The sequence below is a fragment of the Microtus oregoni genome, unplaced genomic scaffold (assembly GCF_018167655.1).
Source record: "Microtus oregoni isolate MIOR12 unplaced genomic scaffold, Mior012 000038F_ref0000394, whole genome shotgun sequence".
Taxonomy (NCBI): domain Eukaryota; kingdom Metazoa; phylum Chordata; class Mammalia; order Rodentia; family Cricetidae; genus Microtus; species Microtus oregoni.
Window position 1 is genome coordinate 4244708 of NW_024543097.1, and position 24114 is coordinate 4268821.

Consider the following 24114-nt stretch of genomic DNA (forward strand, 5'->3'; position numbering starts at 1 on the left):
TTTCTTACACATTTAATTCACATTTTGACTAGGAAGTTGTAGCATTTGCAAAAAGAAGTGAGGACAGGAAGAATCTGACCCAACACTAATCTACAGGTATAGAATAAGGAGAGGTACATTCATGGTTCTGAGAGAAGGGAAGGACGTTGTATTTATCTCGTCCGTAGACTACTCTCAAACTGGCTCGGAAGCCAACGTTTGGGATTTCAGGATTCATTTTCACATTGCTGAGCCCTCAGCGTTGAGAGAAACACTTGCTCCTACTGTAAGCAGACCATGACCTTATTCTTACAAAACAGACCAGCTAATGAGCGCCTGTTGTATGTTTGGCCTTATGTTTTCAGCAAGTACTGCCTTGTTATTTACTCAAGCTGCACAGCTACCTGATATTATACATGGAATTTGTGCTCAAGGTTTTGCTTCTGTTTGTTTGTTTGTTGTTGGCAGGAACACCCAGTGGTGCTGACTAAGTTTGTCGAGGGTGCCCGGGAAGTGGAGATGGATGCAGTTGGCAAAGAAGGACGGGTTTGTACTTTCTCTCACTTTTCCTATCTTTATTTTCCCACCTGAAACAATCACAGGTTAGAATTCACAGTTTCTGAAAGTCCTAATGTCTGGACATGGTGGGGAAGCCGTTCAATCAAAACAATTTCTACTACAGCAAACATTACAACACTCCCACCTCACTAACAACAACAACAACAACAACAACAACAACAAAACCAACCCTAAAACGCTACTCTCAAAGTCTCTGAAGAATGAATGGGTGTGTCATGGATGTCTCATTCCTTGAATTTCGTACTGTTAGCATTTTTCTTTGATGACATTCAGAATCAATTATCATCCCACACTTCTCATCTTTTTGAATAGATCTTCCATTCTCATTTTCTTTTGTCTGTGGCATTCCTTTCATGTTTCAGCGAGTGTTATAAAAACACCCCGATGCTTTGCTTTCCGAACCATCTAATTGAATCTCTGGTTTTTCTTCTTATTTCCCACTATCCCTCTCCTTCTCACTGGGTTAAAGGCAACCACACAGAACTGTGTAGGCGGGACAATAACATAAAGTTAGCTCACCACATCACATCTGGAACGGCTGCAGTGGTGACGACTCTGGCTTCAAGGAGAAAGGGAACTGGAAGGGTGCTTCGCTTGAATTTGCTGGTTGCCTTAACAAAGCATTTGTGATTTATCTTGAAATGTAATACTTTATGTTTTAGAGAGGGCATGTCATTTTATTTGCTTCAAGGATAAAGTAAAAAATTGGCCTTCATCTTTTGTTTTGCAAATAATTCAAAACACTCCCAAATATATCAAATCTTTCCCCCCTAACAGATCGGCAGTTCAGAATAGAGTTTACTTATTTTCTTTTAAACTCGTGATTGTTTCTACCAACCACAGAATCTTATAGTCCTGATTTGAAGCATTCCGAGATACTGTTTCCAGTCCCCTATCTTAAAGGACAGGAATTTTTGCTGCAATATCTTCAGAGGATATTCATCTGGTTCTTTTAACTCATTGTTGACTAAGGGTTCAAATTCCTGTAAGATTACATAGGGCTTTTGCCTTCATGTGAATTCAGCACTGGGAGGGATCCTAGGACTTGAAGATGCTAGGCATGTGCTGTGCCCCTGAGCCACACCCTCAGAACTCTTAGGTTACATAGTGGAGTCTACTTTTTGTTTGAGGAAGAACGTCTCACACATCATCTGTCTTGAGATAATCTTTTCCTTCCTAAACCTCTCATTCCTAATCTCCTGTTTTAGATCATAGAATACATTTCTTTTTCTTTCCACTTTTAATATTTGAAGGTAGAAATGAAAAGCAATTGGAATGTGATTGTACATCTATGGAAATGGAGGATGAGATTGACCTGGAGATGCGTGTTCTTGTTCAGATATGTGCTGCCGTTGCAGCCCATGCTGGCTCATTGCCTTGGATTTGCTCTAGATTTCTGGGATGTGTGTTAAGTTTTCACCTGCAATCCATTGCACATTGTCCCATAATCTGTTTTTTGAAAATGTTTCAAGCGTACTCACACAATTTCAAAATTTATTCCCTGAAATGGGCATATCACTCTGGTTTATTGTGATGCGCACGATTACTTCTGTTTCTTAGATTCCTAGATAATACACACACACACACACACACACACACTCTCTCTCTCTCTCTCTCTCTTTAGCAAACTTGTGAGTCCATGCATTCACACTCCCATACTCACATACATAAACACACATATACTCTCCCACATAGACTCATACATACAAAAATGCACAGACATGTGCTCATTTATATGCAGGTTTTGCTTTACAATTCTTCTGTGTAGATAAACACCATTGTTACTCTCCTTTCATTAGAAACCAATGACACGAAGCCTTGTCTAGGTCCCAGAGCTCCAAAGTCACATCAGAAGAATGGAAACTCAATGCCGTTCTGATTTAAGCCATTTATAAATATGATGCGTAAATAAATCTATGTGCTTTATAACAGTTTTATACAGCCAGGGAATTATTGTCTCATACTAAGCCTCATAAGTTCCTGAGCAATATTTCTTATTCACATATAGACAAAAGTGATTGAGGTGATAGACTTCAGAATCTGACAGTCAAGGGTTCAAGTTCCTCTCAGTCTCACTAGCTACACAATCTTGGTCATCCATCCTTACATTCCCTTTGTTTCCTTACTATAGAAAAGGACAAGAATATTTTCTTGTCTCTCAAACTTCACTTTAAAGATCTGGGCATCAAATCTTCAATCTTTCTTTCTAAACCACCAACATTTGTGGGTGTGTGATGTGTGATATATGGCGTTGTTCGTCTCACTAGATATTCACCTTTCTTCTTTTCTTTCCTGGTGTCTGAAAGATAAAGCTGATTCCACTGTAGTTTCATGTCTTATCCTCCCTTGTCGGTGTGAGTTGGCTTAGTCTCCTTCTGTTTACAATGTTGGCAATCAGTGGAAGAGAAAGAAACAGTCTCTGTCCCTCCATTTTTCCTGGAGAGGATACTTGTCACCTTCCACTCAGGCGCAGACAATGGAGCAACTCTTTTCCCTGCTCTTAATGGGAATTTGGCAGAGTAATTTACTAGTGGTGCCAGAACTGGTTAAACATCACAGGAGGTAGGTGATGGAGCAGTGCCTGGAAATAGGTTCTGACAACTTTGTAAAAAAAATCTTCTTTTGACAGGTCATCTCCCATGCCATCTCTGAACACGTTGAAGATGCAGGTGTCCACTCAGGGGATGCCACTTTGATGCTACCTACACAAACCATCAGCCAAGGAGCCATTGAAAAGGTCATCATTTATAAATGGAAACAGAAAGGAAAGAGCAAAAGATAAAACCACCACCACAGCTATAGAAAAACCCTTAGGTTTAAAAACACTAGGTAGTGATGTAAGGCATAATTCAGGTTAGATTTAATCAGGAACACCCTTGCTCTTGACCAGCTGAGTGTCTTAGGGATGATCTCTTTCACTGTGACTAGAACCTGATTGGTTATGTGGTAGGGCAACCTTTAATATACATTTAGAATATCCAGGTGAAATACGTCCTAAAATACCTGCCTTCACTATAAGTTTCTGGAAACCTCTCAGAGATTTATTTTTAGCAAGTCTCCTATAGTTATGATTACTGCGAGTCTCGGGACCAGGTTGAGAGACTGGATACGATGGGTGAGTCTGATAGCTGAGAGGTACTTGTTAAGAGCAACCAAAAGGGATCCTGGTGAGGAATATAGAAGAAAGCGTGCAGCAGCCACTTGGGAACCTCGGGAAGCTGAACTTTCACTCTCCACTCTGAGTTCCACTCCAAGCTGGAACTTGGGGATATTGCTCTTGACCACACTTTGAGAGCAGTTTCTTTAAAGAGCTATCCAATATGACTGTCTCAGCATCCCATATGTGTGGCAAGGTAGACATGTAGCTCTTGCTATTTTAAGTCACTCTTGAGAACTCTAGGGAGGTCAAGTTGACTTGGCCTTTATTAGATTTTTTTTCCTGCTATCCTGCCATAAGAATTCATGGTGGCCTGTACATTTGCTTTGAGTGTATTCTGAAGATTTTTGCTCTAGAATATAGAGGTAGTAGAACGCTTTGCAATAACAACAGCATAGAAGTTTAAAAAGTCCCTAGATTTAAACTATGATTCATTTTCTCATGTTAGCGTAAATAAGCACAAATCTAAGATTTTCTTAAGTCTCTCAGAGTGGACATGCCACAGACAAATGGGTCTCAATTTGTGGGTTATGACTCCCTTAAAGGTCAAATGACCATTTTGCAGGGGTCACCTAAATCCATTAGAAAACACAGATATTTGCTTATGATTCATAACAGTAACAAAACCACAGTTAGGAAGTATAGATGAAAAGAATTTTATGTTTTGGAGTCACCACAGTGTGAGGGTATTGGTATGAGGAGGGTTGTATAGCACTGCTGTAGGCTGTGCTTCCTTTCAGGAGGGTTGTATGGCACTGCTGTAGGCTGTGCTTCCTTTCAGGAGGGTTGTATAGCACTGCTGTAGGCTGTGCTTCCTTTCATAACCAGTTAAGTTGCTGACCCACTTCTGTACCTGTGATGAGTGACGAGTTTTTGCTTACTGGCATCATTGCCTCTCTTGACAGGGAGCCTGTTTCTTGCTAGGTATAGGGGTTCCAGTCTGTGACATAGAGATATACAATGCCTCCTGTAGGCAAGCCCTATTCCTTTCTGACCACAATATCTACCCTCATAGAGTTTAGGGTAACAGAAAAGCTACATGAAATCAATATCCCTGGCCACTTTGCAGGGCCATGTATTTTGGGAGCCTGCTCTTCTCAGCAGGTAGGCCATTAGATTGATGTATGGTTTGAACTGCAGTTTCCGAGGGTGGAGTACGTAGACATGAAAGACTTCATTTAGCCTTCAGCGTAAGAACAGAGCACACAATTGTAAGAGATAGCGCTCTATGGATGACAGGTGCTCTTGTAAAATTATGTTTCTTGCCCCTTATATTACCCATTATTGCTATTAACTATCATTGTTAATAGAGACACAAAGAGAAATTAAGGCCACCTAGATAGGATTCTGCTGCTCTTTAAACCTCCACTGCTCTCTTTTTTACAGTGTCATTGTCCTTTTTGCTCTAGGTGAAGGATGCAACCCGGAAGATTGCAAAGGCTTTCGCCATCTCTGGGCCATTCAATGTCCAGTTTCTTGTCAAAGGAAATGATGTCTTGGTAAGAAATCCTAATGACCTTAGAGGACTTTGCGACGTTGTTAGCTTGTGTTGGATCAGCTTGGGTTGCGCCTCACCCCAGTACTCTCTGTGACCTGGCAGCTGCTCCTGTCTGAGATGGCATGCGTAGAGTATAATGTCCCTCCTGTTTGAAGGCTAGGGCTCTTGGTGGCGCTGATGTGAGATACTCGATGTACTGAAAGGTGCCTGTCCACAATGAAGCACAGATGGATGTGTGCATATCTTCTAGTGGGCAGCATTGCATTCACAAGGGCTTTTGCTGAAGTTTGACTTGTTTCTGACCTAGAGAACCAAGTTGTTTTGTAACTTATCTTGAAAGACAAAATACAATTTAGGCCAATTAGATTGTTTCTCATTATTTTATTCAAACCATTAGTAACCAAAATCTGTTCACTAATCACTATGGAGTCAAGAGGTGATTACAGTTATGTATGAGGTATATTCTCCAACTTCAGATACGTCGTAACCTAACATGGACTGGGAGGAAAATGAACTCAGAAATAACTAGAAGTATAGTAATAGCTTTAGTAGTTACTGGAGGGGTGTGCAAATGTCTTTGTAGTTGAACAAGAAGATCATATTTGTCAGGTGCACACACAAACATATATACACATGTATACATATAAGCACATATATTTGAGTACACACACACACACATATATATATATATATAATACATCTTTGAACATCATGTATTGTTTAAAGAAAATAATGAAAAGCTTCAAGAAAAATTTTATATTGTGAATAAAGTTTACAGACTAGCTGGGATTTTGGAAGGTTGAAGGTAGAGGGTGTTACATATGGCTATAAGATCATCTATAACAGTGAATAACTAGTACATTTTGGGGGATACTAATCACCAACCTTTTGTTTAGAGAAAGTATTTTTTCCTAAGTGAAGGCTGGAACTGAATCTTGGAAAGTAGGACTTAAGTCCAGTAAAGTGGTATGGTGTGGGAAGCTCTTCTGTATATGTGTTGCTTTTATTGGTTAATGAATAAAAAAAACTGTGGGACTGATCTATTGGGAGCTCACCAAGGCCAGCTAGACTGGGACTGATGGAGCATGGAATAAAACTGGACTCTCTGAACATGGCAGACAATGAGGGCTGATGAGAAGCCAAGGACAATGGCACGGGGTTTTGATCCTACTTCATGTTCTGGCTTTGTGGGAGCCTAGCCAGTTTGGATGCTCACCTTCCTAGACCTGGATGGAGGGGGGAGGACATTGGACTTTCCACAGGGCAGGGAACCCTGACTGCTCTTTGGACTGAAGAGGGAGGGGGAGAGGAGTGGGGGGAGGGGAAGAGAAGTAGGAAGAGGGGGAGGGAAATGGGTGGCTGGGAGGAGGCGGAAATTTTCTTTTCAATAAAAAAAGAAAAAATATGAATAAAGAAACTGTATTGGGCCAGTGAAGAATAGGGGTAGGCGAGGAAAACTAAACTGAATGTTGCGAGAAAGGAGGCAGAGTCAGGGAGACCTCATAGAGTCACCAGAGAAGAAAGACAGAGGATGCTAGCCAGATCTTTGCTTTTGAGCTTTGAGCCTTGTAGTAAAATATAAAATAATAGAAATGTGTTAGCTGAAGACATACAAGCTAGTTAGCAATACACTTCAGTGATTGGCTGAGCAGTGATTTAAATAATGTTGCTTCTGAATGATTATTTCGGGGCTGAGCAGCCGGGAACAAACAAGCAGCCTCCTACAACAGTGGTGTTAGATAAAAGAGATACATATTGAGAAGGCAGAAGGTTTTCACCAGCTAGGTTTTAATATGAAGCCAGGATTCCAGTGGGGACTTTTCATCTTGGGGTGTGACATCATTCAAACTCTACATTAAATGAAATGTATCAGAAGTATGCAGGAATTGAACTAAGGAAATGGAATGGAAATGAGTCAAAATTCAAAGATAATATCCTCAAAGAAACCGATTAGTCAGAAATCTAAGCAGTGGAGATAGAAGGGATGGGATTGGGGTAGTGAGTTAATCACAGAAGGAAATCAAGGTACAAAATACACATTAGGATTGTTCCTGTCTTTCATCATCTCTTCCCTTTTGGACTTACCTCTTTAGGTGATTGAGTGCAACCTGAGAGCTTCTCGATCCTTCCCCTTTGTTTCCAAGACTCTTGGGGTGGACTTCATTGATGTGGCCACCAAGGTGATGATTGGGGAGAACATTGATGAGCAGCGTCTTCCTACACTGGAGAAACCCATCATTCCTGCAGACTATGTTGCCATTAAGGTAGCATTTTACAATATGTGTCATCTTATGAACAGAGGTGAAATGAAGGAGAATGTTTGCCACGAAATTTTTGTGACTTAATGGACCTGCTGAACTGATGACCATCTTCCTTTCAAAACAGACTGAGGTTGTACTGCAAGCAACCTCACATGAACTATTTGTTTTTGCAGAAATATTGATACCCATCAAGGATAATGTGACTTCAAAGTCAGCTAGTTAAGTGGATTATCACCCATGTTTCTGCAGCTGACCCACGGTGATGGTTTAGTTAGAAAATTAAAATACTAGGCAATCTTGTCCAAGACAAGGCTCAACTGCGAAAAGTCTCTAGGAATTCACAAGTCTCATAAACATGGTTACCCTGAGGGGCTGGTTAAATTCTTACCACCCTAGCTACTTTTTCTTAGTTTGTATTTTCTTCAATGGCACAGATTTTCCACTTGTAAGATTAAAGTAATAGTTTGTATTGGAGCTGTGAGGGTGATAGAATCAAAATTATATTTTAATAATACTTTAATCATAAAGCCACTAGATTATTCTAGCTGCTTCTGTATACAGTGTTCTCATGAACTACTTCAATGGACAGACAAGATCATTTATGAAATATACAAATACAATTGAATTTCTTAGATGAAGTATACTCAGTGAAGTTAATTTATATTGTACAATGCAATTATGTGACATTGACATATTTTAGAGTCTTTAAAACAGTAGTTCCCAACCTATAGGCTGCAATCCCTTTGTGGGTCAAATTATTCTTTCATAGGCATTGTATATTAGATATCCCACATATCAGATATTTACATTATGATTCGTAACAGTAGCAAAACCACAGTTTTGAAGTAGCAAGAAAATAATTATATGGTTGGTGGTCATCACAATATGAAGAACTGTATTAAAGGGACATAACATTAGAAAGTTGTCAATTTGGGGAGATCTAATGTGGTTGATGGTAAAGAGCAGATAGCAGAACAGGCCAGCAGGAGGCTAGTAACACATCACAGTCTCACTAAGATGACTCAGGAAAATGACCACAAGCTCATTTTCCCCTAACTCAGAAGTGCCAGTGTCAACAGAAGGTCGTCTAGACCTGATGAATAAGCATCTGTGAGAATAAGAACTTGGTCCTTTTGAGTCATGCTGATAAAATAACTAAAAAGAAAGCCCTGAAGTGTTCCTGTTCGTATGAAGAAAGATAGAAAAAATGTTTCCCAGCAGAATGTTTTTCAAAACTTTTAAGAGGCGTCAACAACAGTTGAATGTCTCAGAAGTCAGTTCACAGACAGCTGTGTCTGGCAAGGTGGCTGGCTGCAAGTTCAATGAACAGAACAAGAAGGGGAATGTTCCAAAAGCCTATCAGGGGGAAAATGTCTTTCAACTCTGTTTGGGAGTCTAATGTCCAGTAGACGCCGTTTGAAATAACTCCAGTAAGAATATGTGCAGTCCAGATTAGAAGTATTGGTCTAGACTGGTCACAGGGGATCTAGTTACAGAAATCATTTGTGATTACTTAACCCAACATTTGGGCCAGGAGTACAACATATTCTTGGAACAGAATTTTAAAGCGATTTTTCAAGTCAGAGTTTCGGGCCAAAGAGAATTTGTTTTTTTTCTGTTCTCCATGGCCTAATGAATCCTGCGGGAGGTGATTGGCCAAGCGTGTCTACCTCTCATCTCCTGTTATCCTTTATCTCATGTTTTTCCTTCCTTATTACGTCTGACAGGCTCCAATGTTTTCCTGGCCCCGGTTGAGGGATGCTGATCCTATCCTGAGATGTGAGATGGCTTCCACTGGAGAGGTGAGTGGTTAATGGTACATGAATACTGTTGTTAAATTTACCTGAAAATCTGTGGTTCTGTGATCAGAATGCGGTCATGTATGCAAAGTAGTAAGTGGTTAGAGAAAATCAAACTTCACAAGGTTTTCTTTTCCCAGGGCATCTCAAAGGTTTAGGAAGTTTGAATTACCCTTTTTTGTAACAGAATTGACATTTTTACATGTGAACTTGAGAATTGAATACACGTGTACTTAATTCATTCCCACATTACCAGTACACTGCCAATAATAGTCACACATTTCTCTAGACATCTGAGTATGTCCCGTGTCGTTTTTTTAAGGCTCTCACGTAATTCAGTAAAAACAGTTCATCCCCTACGTTTCTGTGATTGATGCAGATCTGCATGTCATCACTTGAAATATGTAAAATGACAGCATTAAAAAGGCCGTGGGTGTAAAAAGTGGGAACTGCAAATATAGAAGAAACCCCAAGGCCACTTGGGAGGCAGCTTCAGCCTCCTGAGGCTGATCTATAATGACACTGGCCACTGGATGGCTCTCTTCTCTTGTGTTGGAACTGTGTCAAGTGAAGGTTTCTTTAAGAATGTGAAATGTGTTTTCTCATAGAGAGCTGTCAGATTCTAGAAAGTTCTCTACGTGTCAGTGTCAGGACATTTTATGAATCACCTAGCCCTTGACAGACGTACTCACTACAACCTTCAGATCCTCACCAGTGCACACTGGAGTGGCAACATCACACCGGGAGGCATCGTTGTTTCTTTTGGTATTAGGCAAAAATATAAAGAGGAGAATTTTTAATTGCAATGAGTATGCGAGGTTTTATATGGTTGTTTGGTTACGAGCATGAGCTTTGATGAGAAGCCAAGAGAGACCAGGAGACAGGCAGTGGGCAACAAAGGACTGCGGTGTTAGAGTTGCACTCTTGGAAAGTGGTTCTTGATCCTCTTGCGTTTTCTTTGGATTTGTTCGAATTTCTCTTGATTTGGCCGGAAAGTAAGCCTCGCTGTGAACGAAGGAAGCTCTATTATCCACAGTTTCAGATTCATCACCATCCTAGGATTCTGTTTTCAACTGGTCAAGAGCTGGATCAGGAAGAGGCCTCTTTCTCGTAAACTGCGTCACCAGTGTGGCGAGCTGTGTTCCGGGTCTAGTACTCTCTGTTTCACACAGCAATGAAAATACGAACAACTTAGAAGTTGCTTGTATTTGTTGTCTCTTTTCTAAACTGCAAAAGGAAAGAATTCTTCTAATATTTAAGTCATATTTCTTAGTGCCATCAAGTATAATGTTTTAAATTCTGTTCCTTAACTGAAATCAGAATAATAAATCCAGTTTAGAAATCTCAACTATGCTTCAGAGAGACTTTTTCAGTGTTTAAGCGCGGAGGACTGCAAAACTCCCAACTTCTTATCTAATTACGGGGCGCTTTATTCTATAGCTGTCAAGTGAGAATGTCATCCTAATATTTACAGAACTATTTGACTGTTTAATTTTTTGTTTCATTTTGTTTTGTTTTTAATGGCCAGGCAGAAAATTGTTGCTACCCTTTTTGAGTACCTGCACTTCTGATCAGACTGCAGGGTTCCTTTCAGTGGAAATGAGACTCATTAACTTCAGTTGACATTGCCAAGTTGATTGGCCAGTACTTGACTGATTAAAATGTTCAACTGTGGAGTGACGAGCAGACACGTACTGTGGTCAGCTGAAGGTTATGATCATGAGAAGTTTCCTTGCCTAGCAAGAGAGAGTCATTTGCTTAAAGAACGAAGTGAACTGTCAGCATTCTTTACTATAATGGCGACTCTGAACGGGTGCCAGATGATGATGTGCAGGACGGACTCCCATCCTGTTAGAACCCACCACTTGTCCTCTAGTTACGGAGGCTGTTTGACTTGTAATTACAGCGTGCAGCAGTTACCCTAGAGGAATCTCCATACACTGGACCAATTTCTGTTAGCTTGGCATCTTCTCTTCCTCTCAACCTTTTTTTTTTTTTTAAAAAAAAAACATGTGGCTTGGGTATCCAGGATGAGCCGCAGAATATTTTGGTTTGGTTTCTAACTATGGTAAAAAGGATTAAGCTCTTTTGAGATTTTCACGTACTGTTGCCATCTCTTAGGAAGTCTCCTCTTAAGGTGGCCGGGGTGGTTTTAAAGCAGTGGGGAACCAGCTTGTCATATTTCTAGCACTCCCAACCCTGAATTCATGCACTACTGCATGGTACACGTGATGCATACAGTGTTTTAAACATTATCTCATATTAATATCTGGAAATTCACCACATTACACATCAGAAGCTGTGATTTGTATCCAAATAACTTGCGGTGTAATTCGGTATGTTGTTCCACTGAGTGTTGTTGGTGTAGAAGGAATTGCTTATTCATTCGTTATGCTTAATTAAAAACAAAAGATACATCTGTCCTGGCCAGCAATTTAATTCTCCGATTCAGATTTCTTGGTCTTTGGAAAACACTGATAAAATCTGGGGAAAGAGTTTATCAGTACGTTGCTCTCCAATTTTTCTTTTGTTCCTTTCTCCTTTTTTTTTTTGGTATATGTATATTTGACTAGTCTATCTTCTTTTATCTTTGTATTTTTCATTTAATCCTGACAGGTGGCATGCTTTGGCGAGGGTATTCACACAGCCTTCCTAAAGGCAATGCTCTCTACCGGGTTTAAGATTCCTCAGAAAGGCATTCTCATTGGAATCCAGGTGAGTGGGGTGTGTGACTGCGCATTCTCAGGCAGCACACTGTTGGAGGTCAGGATGTTAAAGTGAAGAAGAGAGGGGGTTGGTTGCATGCCTTAGCAAACTGTAACTTATGAGAATGGCCATTGTATGTTCTGTTTGTTCCTGAATAGCCTTCTCCTGTTGCAGCAGCAAATACCAAAGTAAAACAGAAAACAGAAAAAAGTCTCCATGAAAAATCTGTTTGTTGTGAAAGGGGCTATTTTAGAAAAGTGATGCCTCCTATTCTATATAGTTTCCTCATTTTTTCATTTATTTAGATTTTTCTGCAATGTAAATGTCAAACGTATCATTTATCCCTCTCCTTCCACATCCATCCTCCCTTTTCTAATCACCCAACTCTATGTCCTGTATCTTTTCATAACCACTCTTGGTGCTGTTTATGTACTCATGGATATGTGGCCTTCACTGAGGGTGCTCAACCCAACAGGGACTTTATTCTTCAAGCAAATTAACTCTAACAGTTGCCAATCATTATTTAAGTAGGGGTGGGACTCACTCCTATTTCCTTTCTTCCTGTTAGAATTCTCTCTGGCTTGAGCTTGTACAAGCTTTTTATACCCTTTTTATGCTTCTAGGCCAAAGTAAGATGAGATGACTATAAATTAATATTTTACCACAATAAAAAGAACATTATTGGTTTATTGTCGCAATTCAAGTGTAAATAAATCTTAGGGTAAAATTTTGGGCATAAAATGTCTTTAACTCTTTGAAATAACTATTGCAACAGTCTATACATGTTCTACTTCTAAATTCCTGAAAAATAACTGTATATGTTTCTCAAATGGTCATTCATTTTAACTTGAGATTAGCACTTCTTATGTCCTTTAAAAACGAGTGGTCATATATAACACCCTCCCTGCTGTGACTTTAATAAGCTCAAACCCTGCATGTCTTCACAAAAGTCAATAAAAGCATAATTAGAAGAGAATCAGGTATTCTCAAGCCAGTGGGTGATTGTTATAAATGCTGCCTCATTAGGGTGTCTGAATACTAGCAAATTAGACTCCAGAGACCGGACAAGTAGTCACTTTGGAGAAGTTTCTGGAAAGAGTGACTTGGGGTTTGGCATTCTGAAGGTGGCAGAAGGGCAATGGTGGGGATTTGAGTGAAGGCTAAGAAGATGGCTTGCGATGTGAAGCTTAATGGCAGTTTAGAGACAAATCACATCATATGAGTGACTCATCACATTACAAATGGGTACTGAGTATCATTAAGTCCAAACTAAAAGAATATTGGCCCAACTTCCAGTGATAGCTTAAAGTTTAATGTGAGAACTGGGGACATTCAGAGGAGACCATGCCCTTAGCCCTCATCTTCACAACTAATCAAAGCCCTGCTAACATTTTCAAATAGCAGTTTAAGAAGGCAGTGGTGTATAAAATTGTGACTTGTTTAGTTCCAGTGCTGCAGGGAAATGTGCCGCAAAATTAATTTGCTTCCATGAAATATTTGTGGGACTTGGGCACCAGTGAACAGAATTTTGCTTTGTAGAAAAAAGGAGACTTTATGGATTGGGGAACAATATTTTCAAAGCGATGAGGTTTTATTAATTAAAATTCTACCTTTGAACGCATTATTTTTAAAGCAATCTTTCAGCAGTTACATGAGTCATTGCAAAAATATTCTGCTTATATATGAGTGACAATCATTATGGATTTAAACATATTTTTAGTGCAGCATTAAATATAGTTTAAAATTCTTTAATAAAGTTATAGTTATTGACATATCTGTAACTCAGAAAAATTGATCAGTAGAATTGTAAGCCTCTAGAAATAGAAAGAATAAAATTTTCTGACTTATTTTATATGAGGCATTCCCAACATTTGATGTTTATATGGTCTCTCCATTGCATTCATACTAATTTTAAAAAGTGCTTAGTCTGATGAGTTATGCTTAAGATACGATGGGGTGGACTAGTAGAAGGGCAAGTCTTGGAGGCTCTTTCTCAGCTAGAAAAGGATCTACTCTAAACTCTGCTTTCTACCCAGCATTCACAGCAGCGTGGATATAGTCATCTGTGTTCTGTATTTCAAGATACACATGGAAAAAGTACATGCTACCATTGGGTCAGAGGGATTCATTATAACCCTTCAAACATATAATCAGAACTGAAAGGGACTTTCAGAGGAATAATATAGAAATGAAAGCCAGGGCTAGAAAGTATGTCTGAAAGCATGTGGTTGGGAAGTTATTTAATCAAGTTATGAGAGAGGGATTTGTGTTAGCATCTTGGCATCTTAGGGTGGTCACCTACACAGTATGAGGCTGTCACAGGCTCCCTAGAGCACTGAGAGCCATATAATTGCTGTGAATTTCCTTTGTTATTCCTTCCCAGAGCAATGGGGAGGACACCAGCATCCATCCCATTTGTGGGACAGTCTTCCTTTCTCTTCTCCATATTCTCTGAGTTAAGTACATACTCTGATTAGAATGATTTAATGAGGACACTTAGACTCACTCATCTGGCACAACAGGTTCCAAGAGAAAACTGAGGGATCATAGAGACTCAGAGTGGAGAGCAAGGGGACTCTGAGCTGGAGAACTTTATCACTTAGTGTCCCAAGAGAAAGCATCTTAAAATAAACATTTATTACTAGCAGTTTTTTTTTGCATTTAGAAAGTAGTGTGTGTGTGTGTGTGTGTGTGTGTGCGTTTGCACACACACGCTTGCTGTACGTGGTATTCTTGCTAAATCTGTGTTTCTCTTCTGCATTGTAATCCTTTACTCCTGCAATCTCTTCCTGAACTTCTTGTGGCAGATGCTAGAGTCAAATCACTCAGGACGTTTGAAATATTTGTACCATCAATCTTGTGCACCTAAGACTTAGGATAAAGGCTGCAGATTTTAACAAAGCATCTTTGTCAGCTTAATTGCCATGTGCATTGCATCTTTCCAAGAAGCCTTCCACAGTCTAGGGCATTCGTAATGTAAGAAGCATAATATGGGTTTATGAGGCAACAGAATCACCCTTGATTTCCCTGCAGTCGTTCCAACCACCTTCCATCCTGTCACAATGTATTTTTAGTTGCTCTGAGAAGGCAATCTGCCTTATTTTGAGGTTTTCTAGAACACCCTTTAACAATGAGTGATTTACTCTAGAGGAGATGGAGAGCACTCTCTGTATTTCCCCCTCTGATTGGGCTATTCAGCGATGCTGGTGAAGTGGCAGGCACCAGCCTGACATCTGGGCTTCAGCATTGCTCAGAAACACAAAGCAAGCGTTTATTTGAAACGACGATGCCAAGTGACATGAATAACCTTTTATCTTCAAAGAGGCATCATTAGGAACAACCACACAGTTGTCAATCCCGGCAACCCTGTAGCATCCACAGACATCACTTAGTGTTAACTTGGCTTGCTCTTCTGTAGCCAGAAGTTGGCTTAGTGAGAAAATGATCACTGAAGGAAATAGATATTTATTCAACTTTCAAAAGAATTCTTTCCTTGTAAACATTTCCAAGAGCATAAACTAACTTGTACTTTTCACCTCTACTAAGGAATAGATTCTTACATAGGTATTTTCAATCGGCTTTTAAATCTGAGGTTGCTCAGACGCAAGCTGACAGCGGTAATTTCTTTTTGTAGAGAGGCTGTTTTATGTGTCACAAGTGTTCAATACATGTTTGATAGAAGTTTATAATGTGTCTATGAAAGTCAACACCCTGCACCAGAAGGCGGTGTGGCTCCCTAGCTGGAAACTGCCAATACTGTCATGTTGGATATTCATCTTTTCCACTTGGGGGACGGCGGTGAAACAGCTCTGCCTGGTATCTGCAGGTCTTAGAGGACTCGCTGACTTATTTCATTTTAAAATGGCAAGGGAAAAATTGCATTATTATATTCCTCCTTCAACATTTTTCATTGTGACTTTGGTCAAGGTTAATATGTCTTTACCTCAAATTGCAAAATGAGTGAAGGATAGCCCTTCCAGCCTCATTCATTTCCATTTTAAACCGAAGCGCACATCAGAAGGACCTGGAGCGTTTGAAAAGTGCACATGACTGGCATACCCACCTGACGCAATCCATTTGGTGGAGACTTAGGTTTCCTACTTTTAGTAAGTCCAGATGATGCTGATGTTATTGTTTTGGGACACTTGGAAACACCTTTCTTGTGGTAGTTCATTTTAGAATCCCAAAGGAAACTGTTTAACACATTATTATTATTACCAACCATGTCTTCAGTGACTTTTTGCTAAGGGGATGTTTAAGAGAGTGAGTCATTGGTTAAGTGCAGGACGAATACACAGTTTTCCAGGCATTAAGTGGGACCTCTCATGTCATTTAGTGCAAACCTAAGCTGTTTTTTTGTTTATCAGAAAGTCCAAATGTAATGTTCCATATGAGGGGGATTCAATAAAATGCAGAGACTCATTTTGCATATCCCATGTATGTTTCTTATGGAGAAATCTTAAACTATGAAGCAAATATAAAGGGTCATATCATTTAGCCCCTGAGCATATTAGTGTTCTGCTCTGCCTACTCTTCTGCATACTGCTTTAAACTGTTCTAGGGTTGGTCAGTAAGAATTACTGTTTTCTCTATTATATTTTATAATTTTATTTTAGTTTTATGTAGAACCATGAGCTGATGGCATTTTCACTCATTTATTTCTGTTTAGTCCTGAGTGGAAGTAGAAAGCTACTATGGTTGGCATGCTCGCAATTCAGGTTATGAAAGATTGTCTTGAATAACCCCTGTGCCTGACTTAGCTTGGATTCATCCCAGCGCGTTCATCTTTTCTATTTGCCACTGTTTTGTTCTCATAAAACTGTAGTTCCAGGAAGGAGAGGGCCAGAATCTAAAAAGATTTTATATTTGAACATAGTCTTTGGAATCATTGCTTACGATTTAGATCTGTTCTCAGAGAACCTTTGCATGTAAATATTAGGAGACTTTTTGAGTCAAGTATTATAAAAATTGTCCAAGGATCTGGATATGTTTTTGATGACATTACATAGTTTGGGGACTAGAAAAAGGATCATTTGCATGCTTTTTCAAACATCACTTATATGATTTCTAAATCAATCAGAAGAAATGAAAAGATATAGTCCTATTATATCATTAGTTAAATTCTCTTAAAAATCAGAAACATGATCTCATTTAAAGAAGAAAAGATATGATTTTAAGCATACATGATTTTAAATAGCTTTGGTGCTAAGACAGTCATGATAATAAGGTCAACCAGAGAATTTCCCCTTTGGGCAGATCATTCATCTTTGCTGTATGCCTTGCAAAAGCAAACTCTCAAACGCAGGAAATATTTAGAGATGGTCAACCCCTGATGACTATGGGATCCAGGGAAATCAGGTCCAGCTAGGGTTCTAGGAAGTATACAACAACAGACTGATAGAAACTGTCAGAAAAATGAGCTGGAACATTAGGAAAACCCATGTGGAAATAGGTGTGTATGATGGGAAGGATATTTTGGGTTATAATAAATGTTAGAATACCCCAAATGCTAGTTTTCAGGGACAGGAATCTAGTCTCTAGAAATCTGGCAAAAACAGCAACTGTCTTAGTGATACTTATCAATATTTCCTGAGAACTGTTATTAACCCTGAAACTGCTGATGTGAAGTTCTAACACTCTATAGTGATTGCTAATATAGGAACCTACTGGACAATCACAATGACCCAATACCACAAGTATCATTACCGCTGCACTGAAGGGATGTGGAGACTACTTCAGAGAAAAGCTAAATCACCTGGAGAAGCACAGCTAGTGAGATACCTCAGGAGATAGGAGCATCATCATGTCTCTTTCAGAAGTGAAGAAGTGAGGCCAAGGGTGTTAACTTTTCTAAGTATACACTTCTAGCACAAACAGGAAAGCCAGAATTTGCAAAGGAACTTAATACTCTAGGGATTCTTAGCACAGGACCTTCTAGGAAAGTGAGTGAGTTATTAAAGGCAGTGCAAAACTAGGACTCAGCAATGAGAGCAGGTTGTTTGGAATAGCAAAGCAGCCAGACAACAACAAGGTGCTCAGATCTCAGGTATAGCAGCTCCCTAACCAGGTAAAGAAACTCTGCACAAAGAAACAGTGTGGATCTAATCAAAGCAGGCCAAGTCTCAGTGTGAATGAATGGGCTCAGAGATATGTGGAAGGCAGAAAACAAGATAACAAAAATGGAATTTTAAATCTACATTGGAGAATAAATAACTTATATTAAATAAAAAGCAACATATGGAACTTCCTTTTGCAATGGCGGGAGGGACACCATCTTGAATGTATCCAAACAAAGAAATGTGTATGTAGAAAGTCAATTGTGTTCAATTCCTTTCTAGCAATCATTCCGTCCAAGATTCCTTGGTGTGGCTGAGCAGTTACACAATGAAGGTTTCAAGGTATACTCTCTTACTTTTTTTTAAAAGTAGCTTTCTTTCCACATTGAAATTTGTCCCTGAAATAAATACTGCACAAACAAGAAAGCCACCTTTTCAGTTTGCAAGGTTTGATTAACTTGATTTCAAAACTTCCACAGAGGATTATTGGTAGTTAATGATTGTTGGGGGAAAGTGTCTTTTTCTTTAGTGGTGTAGCCACTGGTAAATTGTTCTGTCTGGATTAAAAAACCTTCCACTCACCCTGCAGCAAAGACACTCTGAATTCAGTGGGTCATGCACAGAAGAAGAAAAAAAATAGGAGGAAATTTGTTGAGAAGGAGGACTATAGTGGGAGAGAGGAAGGGGGGGGGGTGAAACAATTAAAGTTATGTAAACACTTGAAACTACCAAACAATAAAGTTAAAAAATAAGCTTTACATAAAATAAAATAATTAGGAAGACTGGGTTTAACAAAATAGCTGCAAACTCAATAGTAGTTAGTCTAAAATCTTAAACTTTAGTTGAAGCATTATTAATACACTCATCAGTGTATTTCTGAATATTTTCCTCTCTTGATTGTGTATGAGGTCGTAGTTTTCCAGCTGTTACAGTCACAGGCAGAGTCTTTGTAGCAAATAGCTCTGCCCACAGCCTCCTTCAGTAAAACAAAGTTACTCCCACAGCTCAGACTGGGCCTATGGCCATGGACTTCCTTGACCTCATAAAAATAGTTTCTAAGCTATGACTAATTCTTTTACAAAAGCACTTACAACAGAGCCTCTTAAATGTTTTCTTACTGAAAAGATTTAAAAATATTTAAGGTATCTGTGTGCCCTAGATTCTGAGTTCAAGTGGCTACTTTTGGAACCTCACTTCGTCCGTGTTTCTTTCTCTTCTTTCTGTTGTGACTCCTATTTTCCTTCATTAACGAAGATTCATTCTTTATAGTAACCTAGTTTTCTATTTTAAATACAGCTTTTTGCCACAGAAGCCACATCAGACTGGCTCAATGCCAACAATGTCCCTGCCACCCCAGTGGCATGGCCATCTCAGGAAGGACAGAATCCCAGCCTCTCTTCTATCAGAAAGTAAGAACTGAATAGTTTGTTTTCTGTGTTGGACAAAAAGAAATAACCAAAATAAAAGCAGAAGATAAATGGTGGGAGCTAATACAGAAGCTTTCACCTCGTCTGCTTTCAAATATTTTCAAAAGTTTGACGGGCTAAAAAATTTACAAATGAACACATTAATGGGTGTCAATTTCATTCTTATAAAAAGTGAATTACTACGTGTGTGCATCTGTACGTGTGTTAGAAAACACCTCTCAGATATTTCTGTTAAAAGTGCTTGACAGAACAAGTAAACGATAAAGGACTTAATGCAGTGCTTTCTATATAATGTTAAATATATATATACACAAAGTATGTATATGCATATATATTTCTATATAATCTTAAATATATATACACACAAATATGTATATGCATATATATTTGATTAATCATCTACATTTCACTAAGGATGGATCAATGGATCAGTCAATTTTTTTGAGCACTTGCTGCATGGAGAAAACTGGAGTAAGCATTTGATAATGTTTTTAACTAAATGCTCATTTCTTAGGCCATCACCACCTGATTTTGTAAAACACACTGCGTGAGGCTTCAGGACCTATAGGGCATCTGTTGTTACAAAGCTGTACGGGATAAGACCCAGTGGCTCCTTCTCTGTTACCCATGGATGTTATACTTTGTACAGTAGCTACAACATACCAAATTCTATGAAGTATGCTCTTTATTAAAAGTTGTTAAGAAGTCATTATGAAGCGAACTTAAGAATGTCATCATGTACAGACCTTAGAAGCCTTCCGCTGATGCTCGGAGTCCCTTGCTTAGAGTTCTGTAAGATGAAAGTCAGCCATAGCTCCGTGCATTTGGTATTTGAATGCCTCTTAGGGTGTGTTCAGTCAGTCCAAGAGCAGAATGTGACAGAGGTTAATTCACAACCAGGTAGGTTCATGTTTTCTCCTGCCAGGCAGTGGGAAGCAGGAAGAGAGATGGATGCTGGAGGAGCCTGGAGGTAGAAGGGAAAACAATGTTTTGCATCCTGTTAGACTTCTACCAGACTTCTTTCAAAAATACAATAAAAAATTATAATTCCTCAGTGAGTGCAACTTGAACATCGACTTAGAAGTAGAAAAGGGCCGCCAGGTGGCTCAGTGATAGCATTGGTTTAAAGAGCAGAGAGAAGAATTTGTGTTTGCAATTTTGGAACTAATTATAAAATAGACATTGTCAACTGTAAATTTTTATTTATTTCTTTTTAGACTGATTAGAGACGGAAGCATTGACCTTGTGATTAACCTCCCCAACAACAACACCAAATTTGTCCACGATAATTATGTGATTCGGAGGACAGCTGTGGACAGTGGGATTGCGCTCCTCACTAATTTCCAGGTATGCTCTTTCCTTTAAATATAAGGCATGTGTAGGTTTTATTTCTAGGTCTCCCTTCATGTTTGGTAATTATTCTCTCTCCCTCTCTCTTTCTCTTCCTCTCTCCTTTCTCGAGCACTGAGAAAAGAGAGCATTTTTTAATAGAATCTAAAACAATGGTGTTAGTATGGTAGATTGTGGCCTCACTTGAAGGTTAGAGATTAAACAATTGATGTAATCAAAAGCCGGGAGTAGAACTGGTTCTTTTGTGACCCATCCAACCACCCTGTGGACCTTCAGTCCACTCTACAATGGAGTGGACTGAAAGTGGCGAGTGCTGTCTCCTCGTCTCCAAGTGAAAGCCACTGCATGAAAACAGTAGATTACTGATCAAAAACACACATGCTGGACCGCAGCACAGAAAAAGTCTCTATGAAACACATTCAGTTTCATTTGTATGTGAGCTATCAGAGTCATCACAGAAGGAGCCATGAATCTGACGTTCACTAATGATCCGTGTGACCCGTTTTCGCCCTCTAAGTTAGTTTTAATCCTTACTGGGAGTGGGTGAGTCTGTGACACGGGGAAAGTCTCTGAAGAAACAGCATCACATCTTTCTCTCCACACCCGTTTGAAAATCCGGAGTAGATCCTTGTGGTTTTGCTCCCGATTCATCATGCATTCCCTTTCATCTCTTGTAGGTTGCTAACATTTTTAACGTTTTCTTTCAGGTGACCAAACTTTTTGCTGAAGCTGTGCAGAAATCCCGCACTGTGGACTCCAAGAGTCTGTTCCACTACAGGCAGTACAGCGCTGGCAAGGCAGCCTAGAGCACCAAGTGTCCAGTGACCTCAACCTTGAGTCAGCATGAGCCACGCCCCCAAAGGACCACTCTCAGCCTATCTCCGGAAAGGGACGTTGCTGCCAAACTTTATTTCGGGTTCCTCTGTTCTGAATAGTCTGTATCATTAACTACGAAATTGTTGTCAGCCACTGTTTCAAAACCACCAAGTCCTCCCCAAGTCACTTGTTCTTCACAAGGAATTCAACCACTCACACCTTATTTTTTGTGGACTTAACTTTTAACGTTTAATGGTGCTGATTTAATAGTGATCAGAGTAGAAAAGCTGTTGTCCCATCTCCTGAACTCTGTACTCTAAACATACCCTTGTTTTTAAAGTAGTGTCTGCTCCACCCAGAGGCTACTAACAGGGCAGATTACCATGAAAATTTGTTAAAAAGAAAAACTGATTTTAATTTATGAATGGCATCACGTTTGTGTAGTTTTTCTTTTTTAAACATTCTCACTTATTTAAGCAATCTAGGAATATCATTTCTTCTTCCCATGACATACAATATGAGATTGGACTTTTTTGATGGCTACTTGCTTGAAGTTTTGGAGGATGTCAGGAGCTTGGCAGAGAATACAGAGATGCTTATATTCTTGATAGTCTTGCTGGCTTTTAATAGAAGCAAAATGAAATGTCCAGAGTTATGGCCTTCACTCTCTGGTCAAGTTTTGAAACACTTTAAAAGCCTCTTTTCATTTTTTTTATGATAGCTTCTGGTAATTGTCTGAGTCTTATCCTGCCTTCTGTATTTCACACATATTAAACATAGGACCCCCATTCCTTTCCATACAAGAACTTTTCTCTTTCAGGGCATCCTTTGTTGCCGCTAAGTGTTTTGGTTATTACAGTGCTTTAATGGTGAACTTTTAAATAAAATATTATTAAGTGAAAATGCAAATGATTTCTTTTTACTTAACAAATAAAATATAATAAGATAAAACAAAATGACCACCTTGAAGTTGGACAAAGCAAAGTAATGGGATGAAAAAGAGTCCTGGATGAAGGCACAGGAATCAGAGACCCATTCATTCAGACACTTAGGAGTCCAATGAAAATACTAAACTGAAAGCCAATATTTGTAGAGGACATGGTGCAGACCCATGTAGACACTGTGCTTGCTGCTTAGTCTCTGGAGTTTATATGAGCTTTGCTCAGTTGGTTTAGAAGGCCTTGTCCTCTTGTTATCCTCCACTCCCCTGGTAATACTCTTCCCACCTCTTCTTCCCATGAGGTTCCCTGAGGGGAGGAATTTGATGGAGACATCCTATTTAGAACTGTGTATTCCAAGGTCTGTCTCTCTCTCCCCCTGCCTCCCCCCCCCCCGTGTGTGTGTGTGTGTGTGTGTGTGTGTGTGTGTAATGTTTGACTGTATGTCTCTGTATTGATTTCCATTTGCTGTAGGAGGAAGCTTCTCTGATGATAACTGAGCAAGCAACTAATCTATGAATTTATCAGAATATAATTAGGAGTCACTTTATTGTTGTTTTTTAGATCAGAAGTATTTGGCTTCACCCTAGGTCTCTGGGCTATTCAGTTTCTGGTTCTTGGTCATCCGAGCAGTATTGGATATGGGTTCCGTCTCACGTAGTAGGCCCAAGACTCCAACAAGCTTCATGCTACCATTCTCTAGCATGTTTTCCAGGAAGGACTGCATTGGAGATCAAAGGGTTTGTTGTTGGGTTGGTGGTTCTTTTTCTTTTCAGTAGCCTGCAGAGTACTTTCCCTTAGCAAAGAACAAAGGGATAAAGATTTTATTCAGGTGCCAGCTCAACCTCTCCATGTTCAATAAGTTGTGTGGATGTTGTCTTCACCAATGTACACTTGCCTTCACAACATAAAGACTCAATAAAGAAAGAGAATTATAGATGAATTTCTCTTATGAACATAGATTTAAAAACACTCAGTAAAATACTTGCAAACTGATTTCAAAACATATGAAATAGATATCCCAACATGATCAAGGAGGCTTCATACCAAAGGGATGGTTCAACATACAAAGATCAGTAAATGTAATCTATCATACAAAGTGAGAAAAATGACATGATCATCTCATTAGAGAAAGAAAAGGCCTTTGACAAAATCCAATATCTACAGTGTGATGTTTTACTCTTTTGACTTTTTTAGAGGCCCACTATCCATCTCCCAAATAAACCACACATGGAGGTTTATTCTTAGTTAGGAATGCCTGGCCTTAGCTTGGCTTGTTTCTCACCTGCTTTTCTTAAATTAGCCATCTACATTAGCCTTGGTGTAGTAGCAAACTACTACATTCATTTCCTGGCCACCGAGACCCCAGCAATCACACAGAAACTATGTTAATTACAACACTGTTTGGCTAACAGTGTACACGTATGCCTATCTAGCGCTTATATCTTAAATTAACCCATTTTTATTAATCTATGTATTGCCACGAGGTTCTGGCATCTGTCTCCTTCAACAGCTACATGGATTTCTTTGACTCTGCCTACTTTTTCT

At 39.3% G+C, this 24114-nt stretch overlaps 1 protein-coding gene across 1 annotated transcript in view; it reads left to right on the plus strand.

Annotated features, from left to right (window-relative positions):
- The window catches only part of Cps1 (carbamoyl-phosphate synthase 1), a 110437-nt gene extending 87906 nt beyond the window's left edge, over positions 1-22531 (plus strand). The window contains exons 29-38 of the mRNA XM_041631850.1: positions 448-525; positions 3188-3295; positions 5125-5214; positions 7307-7477; positions 9202-9276; positions 11890-11988; positions 18318-18377; positions 19332-19444; positions 20680-20809; positions 21520-22531. Of these exons, the coding sequence (XP_041487784.1) occupies positions 448-525; positions 3188-3295; positions 5125-5214; positions 7307-7477; positions 9202-9276; positions 11890-11988; positions 18318-18377; positions 19332-19444; positions 20680-20809; positions 21520-21618 (1023 nt within the window). The 3' untranslated portion in view covers positions 21619-22531. The remainder of the gene's footprint in view (positions 1-447; positions 526-3187; positions 3296-5124; positions 5215-7306; positions 7478-9201; positions 9277-11889; positions 11989-18317; positions 18378-19331; positions 19445-20679; positions 20810-21519) is intronic.
- The last annotated feature ends 1583 nt before the right edge of the window (positions 22532-24114 follow it).